Source organism: Mus pahari, chromosome 4, assembly GCF_900095145.1.
Source record: "Mus pahari chromosome 4, PAHARI_EIJ_v1.1, whole genome shotgun sequence".
Classification (NCBI taxonomy): domain Eukaryota; kingdom Metazoa; phylum Chordata; class Mammalia; order Rodentia; family Muridae; genus Mus; species Mus pahari.
Window position 1 is genome coordinate 90,409,542 of NC_034593.1, and position 13,258 is coordinate 90,422,799.

General features: G+C 36.2%; 1 protein-coding gene across 1 annotated transcript in view; it reads right to left on the minus strand.

The window, feature by feature from the left end:
* The window catches only part of Man1a2 (mannosidase alpha class 1A member 2), a 133,750-nt gene that overhangs the window by 47,429 nt on the left and 73,063 nt on the right, over positions 1-13,258 (minus strand). The window contains exons 7-8 of the mRNA XM_021195475.2: positions 8,265-8,388; positions 5,160-5,253 (exon numbers count right to left, since the gene is read on the minus strand). Of these exons, the coding sequence (XP_021051134.1) occupies positions 5,160-5,253; positions 8,265-8,388 (218 nt within the window). The remainder of the gene's footprint in view (positions 1-5,159; positions 5,254-8,264; positions 8,389-13,258) is intronic.

The window sequence follows — 13,258 nt, forward strand, 5'->3', positions numbered from 1 at the left end:
AAGGAAGGGAGGGAGGAGGGGAGGAAGGGAGGGAGGAGGGGAGGGAGGGAGGGAGGAGGGGAAGGAGGGAGGGAGGAAGGAAGGAAACAGACTCTCCGGCCCTCACCTCACTATAACTACCCCAGTCTGTAAGCCGAGAAGACTGATTCTCAGAGATCCCTCTGCCACTCCCTCTTCCCTGCAAAAATATAAAATAAAATAAGGGCTAGAATGTCAGCAAGTTGTTTTTCCTCTTGTCTTTCCTTCTCCTCAACCTATCAATTTGGTTTTGTTTTGAGACATACTTTCACATAAACTTATACTGTAGCTCAGGCTAACTTCAAACTCACAACCTCCCTGTCTTTGTCCCTGGACTGCTGGGGTTACAAATACAATCTAGTTCCATTTCTCTTTCACTAAAGCTGCTGCTAGCCTCTACCCTACTTTCTGTCTCTATGAATCTAAGTATTGACATAAGTGCAATCATATGGATGGATGGATAGATGGATGGATGGATGGATAGATAGATAGATGGTGTAATATGTATGTTGGTGTGTGTTGTATGGTTATCTCTGTTCATTTAGCATATTGTTTTCAAAGGGCTCACTTATATTGTAGCACATGTAATTAATTCCTTTTTTAATCATTGAGTAATATTACATTGTAACACTTATATTTTTATATTTTGTTTATTCATTCCCTGTTAAGACACTTGGATTATGTCCATTTTCTGCTGCTGAAACAAAATGTCTAATGCTAGGATTAATAAAGAAAAGAGGTTTATTTAGTTCACAATTTTGAAGATTCAAGATCATGGTGTCAGCATCTACTTAACTTCAGTGAAGGCAATCTGGCTACATCACAACACAGCAAAAGAATTAGAAAGGGAACCGGTAGAAAGGACCAGCCATATAAGATGGATTTATTCTGCAACAACCCATCCTCATAAAAGCTATGACCAGCACCAACCCCTTCTTGGGACAGGGCTCTAATGGCCCAATTACCTCGTACCTGTATACCACTGGGAAGTGTTCTAGCCGTGATAGTAATGTTCCCAGAGATAGGTAATCTTGACCACTGTCCATTCCTGAAACTCTTGCACATCCTAAATGTTCCACTCTCTCCCTACTGTCACCACCAGGGCCAGAGTCTCCAGCAACTGCACTTCCAGGTGACAAATCACATCCCAAGCAGCACATTTCCAGCTCCTGGCTTCTGTGAATACTGGGATGTAAGTATCTGAGTCTGCTAGTCATTTGGTAATTCTATTTATCTTTTGGAAACTGGCAGGATTTTACTCTAGCTGCAAGGTTTTTGGTGACCACCAGAAATGACAAATGCTCTAATTCCCCACATTTGCCAAGGTTTGCTTCTGTTCTCTTGATTACAGCCACCAAGGCAGCTGTGAAGTAGGAGGTGACTGTCTCATTGTGGTTTTCTTTTGCATTTCAACGAGGGCACTGAATGCTTTTCATTTACTTATTTCCTTTTGCATATCTTCTTGGGGAAAATATCTATTCAAATCATTTGGTCTATTTTTCATTTATGTTGCCTTCTTGTTGAGTTACAGGATTTTATACATTGTGGAAATATTCCCTCATCATGTATGTAGCTTGTTTGGTAGGTTATATTTAACTCAGGATAGTATCCTTTGATGCACAAAACTTTTAACTTGTATTTGTATCTAACTAATTTCCCTACAGTTATCTAGTTTTGGCATTATATTGAGAAATCTACTGGTGTGGACATTCATCTAAGGGCTTTGCAGTTCAGTCACTTAAATTTGGTTGTATTTTTAAAACCCACTTTGAAATCATTTTCATAGATGATACAAGTAAGAGTTAATCCAGTCTTTTTCAAACACTTACCAAGTTTTGCTTTGTTTTTTTTTTTTAAATCACTTAGTAAAGAGAAAAGGTGGTGTTGTTAGGACAGTGATACCCACAGCTGCTCTCTGAAAGGAGAGCCTTTTACTTTTTACTGTCAGGTTTCTAAACCAATCTAATTTTTGTTTTCTACCAGAATTTGAAGATAAGGTTCTATATTACTGAAGACACCACATTTTTCAGACAAAGGATGTGGAGGAATCAAGCTGGAGCTGATCAGGAAGTCTCCTCCCTGAGGAGTGGCTCTCACAGTATCCAATAGTGTTATTCAACCTGTGCAGGGACACAAACAACTGGTAGTCCTGTCCAGCTGGAATGCCAATGAACCACAACAATGCATGGGGCCACAAGATATCCACAGTGGTACAACAGCAGTACTTTTACCTTGGGAAAAACCATACAGCTATCTAATTGGATACTTTAAAGCTTGCTCAACAGGAGAGAATTCGTGCCCAGTACTTTAAACCTAGCCAACTATCTATGGGTAGGTTATAGACCTGAAAGAACCATATACTGCTAGGTTCCTAAGTCAATGTCATTTCTGTTTTGTTTTGTTTTGTTTTGCTTTTCTTGGTTTTCTTATATACTCATTCTTACATCCACAGAAAAGTATACCTTTCACTCTGCATCAGACAATTCATTTTGCAATAGATAAGAGACTATTACAGAGATCTACAACTAGTCAAAATGCAGAGAATAAGTGACTATGAGGTGCCCAAGCCCAACTGATACATCTACAACAGAACCCCTCCACCTAAGGCTCAGGGAAAACCATGGAAAAGGGGGTGAAAAGACTGTAAAAGCCAGAGGCCTGGGACATCTGCTGTTAAATAATATCCTCTTGACACAACAAAGAAAACATGCCCAAAAACTTTCAAGATCAGGACAATGACATCACCACCAGACCTGCCAATACAAACAGAAGAAATTACATATGGTCCCACCTCTAGAGAGAGGTGAGACCTCTCTCTCTCTCTCTCTCTCTCTCTCTCTCTCTCTCTCTCTCTCTCTCNCACACACACACACACACACACACACACACACACACACATATACATACCCATATGTATGTACATGTAACTGAAGGAGAGAACATGAATGAGGGTGGGAAGATGCAGTGCTCATGCATAAAGTTCTAAAAGAAAACCCTATTAAAACAATTAAGTTTAAAGCACAATTCAGTAAGTATAAAAGTAATGTTTCAAATGCTTACCGACTGACTACCTATCATTTGTCTAATGACTATGCTCATGTTATATAATTAGAGAAAGTTAAGTTGCATAAAAACTTCTTAGAATGTTTCAAAATTATTGCAACTGTTAATAATTCCTAGGTTCAGTAAATGAACTTTATAACTCTTAAAATTTTCCAAAAATAAACCAGGTAATTGCTCGATTCAGAAGGCATAAAAATATTAACATTCTTTGAAACACTGGGTACACAGGGGTTTTGATTTGCTTTACCAAACTAATGGTCAAAGAACTGTGCCTCTGTTCACAGTACATTCTGACCATGAGCACAGCGAAAGGGTTAGACGGAAGAATTCTCTAGGGAGAGAGAGGTCTACAGAGACAGTTCATAAATACTAGGCATAATACCTCCAGAGCTAAACGGTACTGATTTATTGATCATCTGTTTTGCTTCCTGAATTACTTTTGTTTTCTTACATCAGCAATCTTTCAGTGAACATCTATTTCTTATGATCTTGTAAGACATCATAATATAGAAAGAATATGAAAACCATTTTCCAAATATGTTCAAATGTATCTTATTATAAAATTTGCTTTTTACATTCTCTGCTGTAGTACTGCTGTAAGTTCGACTTCAATGGAAGTACTTTCTTTAAAAAAGAGTTTAAGAAAGAGTGCTCATTATTTCCGAAACAGCTTATTCTTTTGTTTGGCAGCTTGAAAGATTCTAATTATACCGAGTTAAAACCGAAAAAATAAATAAATAAAATTTGCTTTTTAATTATTACAGAATGTAGATTAATCTTTATATATGATTAGTCTGACATCTTATGCTTCTGGCTTTATATTGTACATTGTAAGACAAGTTTCTGATTACACGTGCAACCACTACCTAGCTTTTGATGCTTTTTATCTTAGACATTTAAATATAATTAAGTAGTTATACCATATAACATATATACTGCCATGAGATACTGTAGAAACTGAGTATAATTTTCCCAAATTTGAAATTCCAAATATTAATGAATACTTAAGGGGGTAAATTTTACAATCTAATTCGTCAAAATTACTAAATAGGCATCCAATCCATTCACTCGTCTATAACATAAGAATATTACAGTTTTGTTTTACAAATACAGCTATCATCCTTTTGCTTTTTCAAATATATTTCTATTCAGTATGAGCATTAGCTTTAATATTTTCTTCAAAGTAAAAAGAAAAGTGAACTCCATGAGCTAATGGAGGGGCAAATACATGAGAAAGATCAAGACGGCTCTAAGAGCAGCTTCCTGAAAAGGAGCCTGCAGGCCCATCCCTGGCAAACCTCTCACAGCCCCCAGTAGGTACCCAGGCCGACAGCACTGTGTAGCTATCTTAGTTTCTTAAAACCTACTAAAACTGTAACAATTACTGTTTGAAACCCAATACCTTCAAAGATGAATTCTAAGCTGATACTATTAACATTTTCCCACCAGGCTGAATAATTACTTCTGCAGTTTCACATTCTGCAGTACACTTCTCTATTACATTTATCACATTATATGCCAACCACTCCTAAGTGTTTCTGCCTACCCTGCTAGCCTGGAAACGAGATCTCAAATGCTAACCCCTTCCCTATCTTAGTCTCACACAACAGCTAGTGAAGATCAGGTACGGGACACCTTTTTCTCAGATGACATGACTAGACACCGTCAGTCCAATAGCAACTGTCCCCTTTTCCAAAATTTACACAGTTATGTTTATTCTGAACTCCTCATACAAAAATACTAATCTCAAGCAGTACTCTTATTTACAGAAAGATATGAATAGTTACTATGCATTATCCCTCAAACTGTTGACCCACATTTTAGCAAAGTACATCCAGATACAAAGAGAAAACATCCTTGTGAGACAACTTAGCGATGCTTCCTTTTACCAAGTAGAAACTCAGCTTAAGTCGCTAAAGGAGATCAGAGTCACGGGTGGCAGCAGCATTACCAGATAACTAGCAGGGTCAGGCCTAGGTTTGGGGTTTTAATTCCAAATGGCTCACCTTTCACTGTATCAAGCAAAGACTTTTTAATAACCATTTTAACAAGTCAGCAGTTGTACTAGAAATACTTACACTGACCCCAGCGCCCTGTTCTTGGGTTTAAATAATTTGGATAAAGACCATTTGGGCGTTCCATTTTCTGCAGTAGTTTCCGAATGTGCATGACCTAGTCAAAATGAAGTTAAGAATGTAATTAATAAAAACAGGTGTCATCACCTAATCAAAGTGAAATTAAGAATGTAATTAATAAAAACAGGTGTCATCAAGCTTTCCATTAATTAGCCTGCGGTCTGCAGCTTTTCCCTCATTTGGAACCTACACCCACCTTCTACCTTGTTGTGTGTGATGGTCAGGAAGGGCTTCTGTTCCTTAAAAGACTCATTAGCTTTATTAATGGATATGTTATTATTTAAAACTCAAACAATAATAAAATAGCAAAACAAAAGAGACCATCACAAAATCACCTATATAATCCAGATGTATCCCTGTATATATTAAAATATAAGAATAAAAGTAACTCCAGAGAAATGAAATCAAAACTTTCTGGGAAAAGTATTCATTTCGATTTAATAAGTAGTAAAGTAAATGAAGTAAAAATCAAACTGTTGGGCTTAAATGCTCTCAAAATAAAGCATTCTCTAAATTCTTAAAGATCTCCCTGAGGTTAATAGAGGGAAAAAAAAATCATGAAATACATTAAGAGGCTGATGACTTCCCCAAAGCCCTGACTTCTGTCTGTCTGTAGATTGGTCAGATCTAATAGCGGCTTTCAGATGGGAGAGCAGGCAGTGCCACAGGAAAGGTGTTCTATTTCTGAGAAGTTATTCATACTAAAATCTGATCACGCAGATTTTGAGTAGGTAACATATCCATGCTGTCCTCACACATGACTGACCACCTATGTAACTTCTAAGTGACTTAGAACACGCTCTTCCTCACGGGCATACACATGTACTTCAGCCTTCTGGAGCTGAGCACACTAATAATTTTAAGCACAGTAATTCTCATCATCTTTTCTTTGGCTGGGTTTGGCATGGTGCTTTGGGAAGAAGCTTGAATCTCTGATATGTAAGGCCACCATCATGTACCACAACAATGGAATGATTCCACACGCCATGTATAGACACTTCTTATTGACATTAGGAAAGATGAGAAACTTGGCTTTCTAACATCTGAAATTGTGTATAATACTGTCTGTGTTCCTCGGTGTGCTCTTAGAACGCATTTTGCAGTTCTGTCTTCTAAGTCATTCCTACAAGCTCTGTCTTTCCCTGTGTTGCTTCCACTTTGGCCATCTTTTTGGTAGTAATGTTTTCTTCCTCTCTGGTACTCAGCACATCTTACTGTAGGAGCAGTTTATATTCTGATTCTACAAAAACTGGGGTATGGAGGATCAATGTTTTTCTTATGGTGGTATTTGGACAGGATTTTCATTTTTTTTTCCTCCTGGTGTTCCATGGAGGCCTTCTCTCCTTTTGTTCTGATAAATCTCTACAAACTCTGTACTTACTCCTTTTGAATGAATTTTTCATCATCATTTTCTCCCTTTTTAGGACAGGGAAGACTCTTAAACTCATCATGGAGTCTACACTGGCGTTAACAGATTTGTTTGCCTTAGTCTTAGGAATGTTGGAACTACAGGTCTACACGACCACACTGACTCTCATCTGTTATCCTGACTCCAGTACTCACAAGAAAGTTTTGACATAAAAGACTGAGGTTGGACACAAATATAAGTGTGGTTTCCAGCCTCTGCTTCTCCCTGGTCAACCGAGACTGGAAACCTAGAGCTGTCTGTGACAGAGACGTCTGTCACTCCTTCCCTCACTGAAGCTGGCAGGCAAATGGAACTTCCTGTGGGACTGTTCCAAGTATACTTTCCTAGTTTCTTGGCACACTTCTTCCTTCTAGTCCAAAAAGTACTGACCACCAGCAGCCACCCTGGCCTCACTGTGAACTTAACCTCCACAGATTTTAAGTGTGTGGTAAACACAAAGATCTGTTCCTACCACATAAGTATCTTCTTATAAAATGCTACTTTCTTACTTTTTGCAGTTGATATAGACAAACCACTAAAGATTTTAAGTCTACATTTATATTTTATACACCTGCAATTAAAATGTTTGTTTCTAGTGTGAACTTAAGAAGAAAAAGAAACAGTCATGTCCATGTTAAAGCAACTACAGGCATGATTAACTCGTTAAAATACCATAACTATAGACTGTCGGAATATTTTGGGTTCAGAACTAAACTATCTTAAAGTATATTTACCCCTCTTAATTGCTACTCCTTACCTACCTCTATATGTTACCTACTGCCTTGTGACTATTAGGTCCCCCTGAGATGTCCTAACAGACCCCTGGTTTCTATCATTCCAAAGGCTAAGAATATTATGAATTGGTATCTGAGACCCACAAAGAGATATGCTTTGCTGTAACTCATACACCTGATGTTTTCACCAATATATTTTAAAATGGGTGATTACTTATAATTTTATTTTGATCTCTTATTATAAAAATTAGATGAAACTATTATGATGTTGAAATAATAATAACCTGAATCTGTTCTGGGGGTGGGGAGGGCACAATAGACTGCTCAGATTCTGCTCTAAAATAAGCATTTCTTACTTCTTTTGAGCTAAGAGCTGTGTTTTGCATTCACAGTAGTTATTTGTATTTAAATAGTCAAGTTCTAAGACTCTAAGTATAGTCTAAGTCTAGTAGTAGATCCAACAGTCAGCATTTGCAAGACCCTAAACTAAGATCCACTTCACCAAAAAGAAAATGAAAAAGCAAACCTTCCTTTAAAAATAAAACCCACAAAAACCTTTAAGACTGTCTTAAAATATCCAGTAGAATAATCACATACTCTGTAAATAAACAGTATTTCCTCTCTTCCTTTGCAATTATTAACCTTTTTAAATTTTGTTTTCTTGTCTTAGCATGCTGGCTACAGAGTTTAGAAACATGATTAGAAATTGGAATAGAATTAAATAAAAATAGTAGTTATAACTTCTCAATAAATACTTTAAATATTTCTAAGTAGAAAGAAATTTAAAAAGGAAAATAACTGAAAGAGGAAAACAAGCAATAAAAACCAAAGCCCTGAAAACCTGTGATGTCTTTTGGCAAACTTGTTAAGTCCTTTATACCAAACAGAAGGAGGACAGAGACGAACCTTATTATAGTAAGTCAAGTCACCAGTCAAGTAACTGAGGTGCACAAACTCCATGTGCAGGGTGCCAAATTCAGCCAGGATGCTGCTGCCTGCAGACGCCCAGCCCCAGTTTCGACCTACTCCACTGAGTAATAAGAGGATAGAAAGAGACAGGGTTATCGAAAGGGAAACACAAGCATCTTAAATATATATTAGAAATTATTACATCTAATATAATAGTTTATTTTAATTTTGTTTATTAAAATTTAAATCAATAATACAGTCAGGTTTTAAAAATTAAGACAACATAAAAATTAAGCATCAAATACATTTTACCTATTCTCATCCCGTTATATCACTTAGCTCTATAATCCATCACTTTTTACTAGCTTCTTACACATATAGAACTTTTATAAATACACAGCTATACATATATTTGTTTATTTGTTTTCTCCCTCTTGTAGGCAAAGCATAAGCGAAGTGTATTAAGTGCTCTGATCAGCACTGTATTCTTGTAATGTGCCTTATTAGTCTTTCCATATCAGTTCACAATAGCAGCTTTCTCATTGGTTTTCATAGCTGGGGAGAATTCTGTGTAATAAATGATTCTCTTATATACTTGCATATATTCTGAATTTTATGCTGTCAATTTAATATGCTATACTTTAATAATCTAGGTTAAGAACACACTAAAATCTACATTTGGACATACATAGCACTAACTTTTAAAGCTCCTTTATTATATAATACTGTATTCTCATTAAAATTATCAGAGGCAAATACCACTCTCAATCTTTTCTTTTATAGCTAGAAGAGAGAATCAAAAAAGGAATGTGGATATAGTAATATGTAAGACAGACATTTACATTCACAAATAGTAAGAACTTGCTATGCTGCAGGACAGACATCAATAAACATGACATAAAATATTCCTGCTCTTGTAACAAATGAGACCACTGAAATGGTGAAAACTACCATAAAGAAAATCAAGTTGAGAAATAGAATACTGATTACTAAGGACAGAAAACACAACAGAAGAAAGGCCCTTTCTACATTATGATCAGACAAAGTGTTTTGGAGTCCTGATCACAGAGGAGTCTCTGATGAATAGGCCTTCAAGGAGAAAATTCCCAATAAAGAAGCAGAAAATGCAATGGCCTGGAGGGAAATGAAAGTGACAGACTGAGTTTAGAAAGTCAACACTACAGGATGCAATTAGAGAGCTAGTTAACACCCACACCATGCAAGGATACTGTAAGACCCTGGTAAATTTTCAGAATTTTTAATTTAATATGATAGGACACAAAAAAATTAAGAATGGCAGCATACATTTTAGACATAAAGCATAACATTTAGAGATCAGCGAGATTTCAGCTAACTAATGATTCTGTTATCCTCTATAAACAAAACCTAGGCAAGTCCAACAGTTTACAGTTTATCATGGAAAAAGTTACCAGCTAAAAGCAACAAAGGAAAACATCATTCAAAGTATATGCAAATAATTTTCAAAAGACCAAATTCTAAACAAGTTTTTATGTTATTTCATAGACATCATTCTAAAATATAAAATTTGACTCATATATATTCTAACTTAAAAGAAAACTCCAAAGAGCTCTACTAAAGACTAACTCAATTTTAAAAATTAGCTGCTTCAAACTAACACCATCGTAATTTTTCCTACAAATGTTATACTTTTCAACTGATCAAAGGGAGACATTAAAATGCTTTCATATATACATGAGTAAGAAAAATGTGCAGTGAATACTAATAAACAAAACAATTAAAAACAACATGGCATCTCTCTTTGCTAAGCTAAACATCAGCAATAAGACATAGAAATGTTTGGCAAACTTTTGATGATTAAATAGTAATCAATTTAAGGGTCCTATAATTATTTTGAATTGTTTGATAATGGATCACCTACAATTTGTATTTTCCTCGAAGGCCAAACAAAATCTTTACTCTTTTTATTTAAAGAACAAAGCTGTTAGTGAATTGCAATTTTAAGAACAAAGGTTGCCAACAACTGATGTTCATATTTATCCTCAAAACCCAAGAAATTAAATAAATGAAAGCACTCACACAATGTACAAGTTTAAACTCAGAAACCTGATCAATAGAAATAACCATTTATGGAGCTCCAAATTTCACTCAAATGTACCTACATTATGAAAATACAAGGTTTGAAAAAATATATACATTAGAGTATGCAAAAAATTTAAAGTAGAAATATACTTCATTTAAGCAGAATTTGCTTCAAAACAACTATACATACAATATTTTTCAAACTCAGATAAGAATGAAGACAGGATATTAATAATTTCAAATGTGGATTAAATATGTTTTCTTAACTTTCTTTTTTTTAAGATTTATTTATTTATTGTATGTAAGTATAATGTAGCTGTTTTCAGACACTCCAGAAGAGATCTTGTTACGGATGGTTATGAGCCACCATGTGGTTGCTGGGATTTGAACTCCGGACCTTCAGAAGAGCAGTCAGGTGCTCTTACCCACTGAGCCATCTCACCAGCCCCCTTTAACTTTCTTAAAAGTAACATTATTTTGGCAATAGTTTTAAGCAGAACTATTTCACAACACATTAATTAAAATTTTTAAATTGGGGCTGGCGAGATGGCTCAGCAGGAGTCAGGTTTGGTTCTCACCAGCAACATGGCAGCTCACAACCACCTGAAATTTCAGTAGTGGGTGATTCAATATCTTCATCTGACCTTGTGGGCACCAGGTACACATGTGGTACACATACAGAAACACAAAACATTTTTACACATAAAATAAAAATAAATTTTTAAAATTATTTTAAAAGTAAGGAAGCAAACATTTTTGAATTAAAATATAAGTACACACATCAATGAGACCACTGAAAGAAAAGCTACACTAGAACAGCAGAGCACCAAACAGGGCAAATGTGACAAAATGACAGCATACACCTTTCCACATCACCTCTGCGTGCTACTGTAACTAATTCTCCAAGACACATGCTAGCAGACTGTACTTAACGGCCGGACTCATCTCTGCTGCCGGCAAGAAATACGCTTTACTAGCAAAGACACAAGCAGTCTTAAGGTGAAAGAAAGAAAAGGACAGTCTAATGAAAGGGAACTAGAACATAAGCAGATAAGGTTTTACTAAAATCTGACAAAATAGATGCACTAGTTGCTTTCTGTCAAGTTGACACAAACCTAGACATCTGAGAAGAGGGAATATAACAGAGAAAATGCCTCCATAAGACTGGCCTGTTGGGGCTGGAGAGATGGCTCAATGGTTAAGAGCACTGACTGCTCTTCCAGAGGTCCTGAGTTCAATTCCTAGCAACCACATGGTGGTTCACAACCATCTGTAATGGGATCCGATGCCCTCTACTGGTGTGGCTGAAGACAGTGACAGTGTGCTCACATACAAAAAAAAAAAAAAAAAAAATTTAAAAAAAAAAAAAAAAAAAAAAAAAAAAAAAAAAGATTGGCCTGTTGGCAAGTCTGTGGAACATTTTTCTTGATTGATAATTGATATGGGAGGGCCCAGCTCACTGTTGGTGTCTCACCCTGGGCAGGAGGTCCTGAGTTGTAAAAGAAAATAGGCTGAGAAAACCATGAGGAGTAAGCCAATAAGCAGCACTCCTCCATGGCCTCTTCACCAGTTCCTGTCCCCGAGTTTTTGCCTTGAGCTCCTACCCTGATTTCCCGTAGTGGTTGATACAACTATAAACTATTTTTAAATTCACTCTTTCTTCTCCAAGTTGCTTGGTCATGATATGCTGTCACAAAAGTAGAGACTCTAACTAAAACAGTAAGTGGTACCAGGTTTGTGAGATATTGCTGACAGACCTGACCACACTTTGATGAAATTGTGGAAAAATTTTGGAATTTTGGGCTATAGTGTTCAAAGCTTAATGAGCCAAGAGAACTGAGGTGATAATGCTGAAAGCAGTGCACATGATGAAGGCCTGCCTTGTGAAGCTTTTGAGGAGAGTCGATCAAGGTTGCTAGTGTACTATTTTATCCTAATAGGGAGTGGTTCTGACGGCTGGAGCTGAAGAACCAGCTCTGATTAAGAAGAGAACAGCATAACTGAGGCAACACATGGGAAGCAGCCTCAGGGTTCGCTCATGGAGTCTGAGGTACAGAAGTAGCTGAGACTGTACCTCATGCTAACCAAAATGGCTTTCATTCCAAGAATAAAAGGATACTTCAGCATATGCAAATCAATACAACCAACCTATTAATAGTCTTAAGGATATGAGCAACATGATCATCTCAATGAAGAAAAGGCATTTATTCGAATCCAATAGTAAAGGATATTTACAACAAACCAAAAAACAATGTTACAATTAAACAAAGAAAGAAAGCATTTCCACTAAATCAGGAAACAAGGATATCTACTTTCTCCCATCCTATGTGTGACAGCTTGGTTAGAGAAATATGAGATGAAAACAGGAACAAAAGAAGTCAAGTTATCCTGTTTACAGACAAGTTGATCTTCTACACACGAGAGCTAATGACTCCACTACACAACTCTTAAAATGGACAAACATATTCAGCAAAATAGCTGAATACAAAATTAACATGCAAAAATCAGTAGCTTTCTAATATTAATATATTATTAGAAATATATATTAAATATATTATATATAAATATAATATATATGTGTATACATATACATAGATATAGATATAGTATATATATGAATGAGAAGTCAGAACACCACAACACAATCTATTTTTTAAAGAAAAGAAAAAACTAGGATATACCTAACAGAAAGTAAATAAATGCTCTAATGATAATTTTACAACACTGTAGAAACTGAAAATACTACAAAATGGAAAAATCCTCCATGCTCGTGGGATGGTAAAATTGACAGTGCAAAAATAGCTATATCAGCCGGGCATGGTGGCTCACGCCTTTAATTCCAACACGTGGGAGGCAGAGGCAGACGGATTTCTGAGTTCGAGGCCAGCCAGGGCTATACAGAGAAACCTTGTCTCGAAAAACCAAAAAAA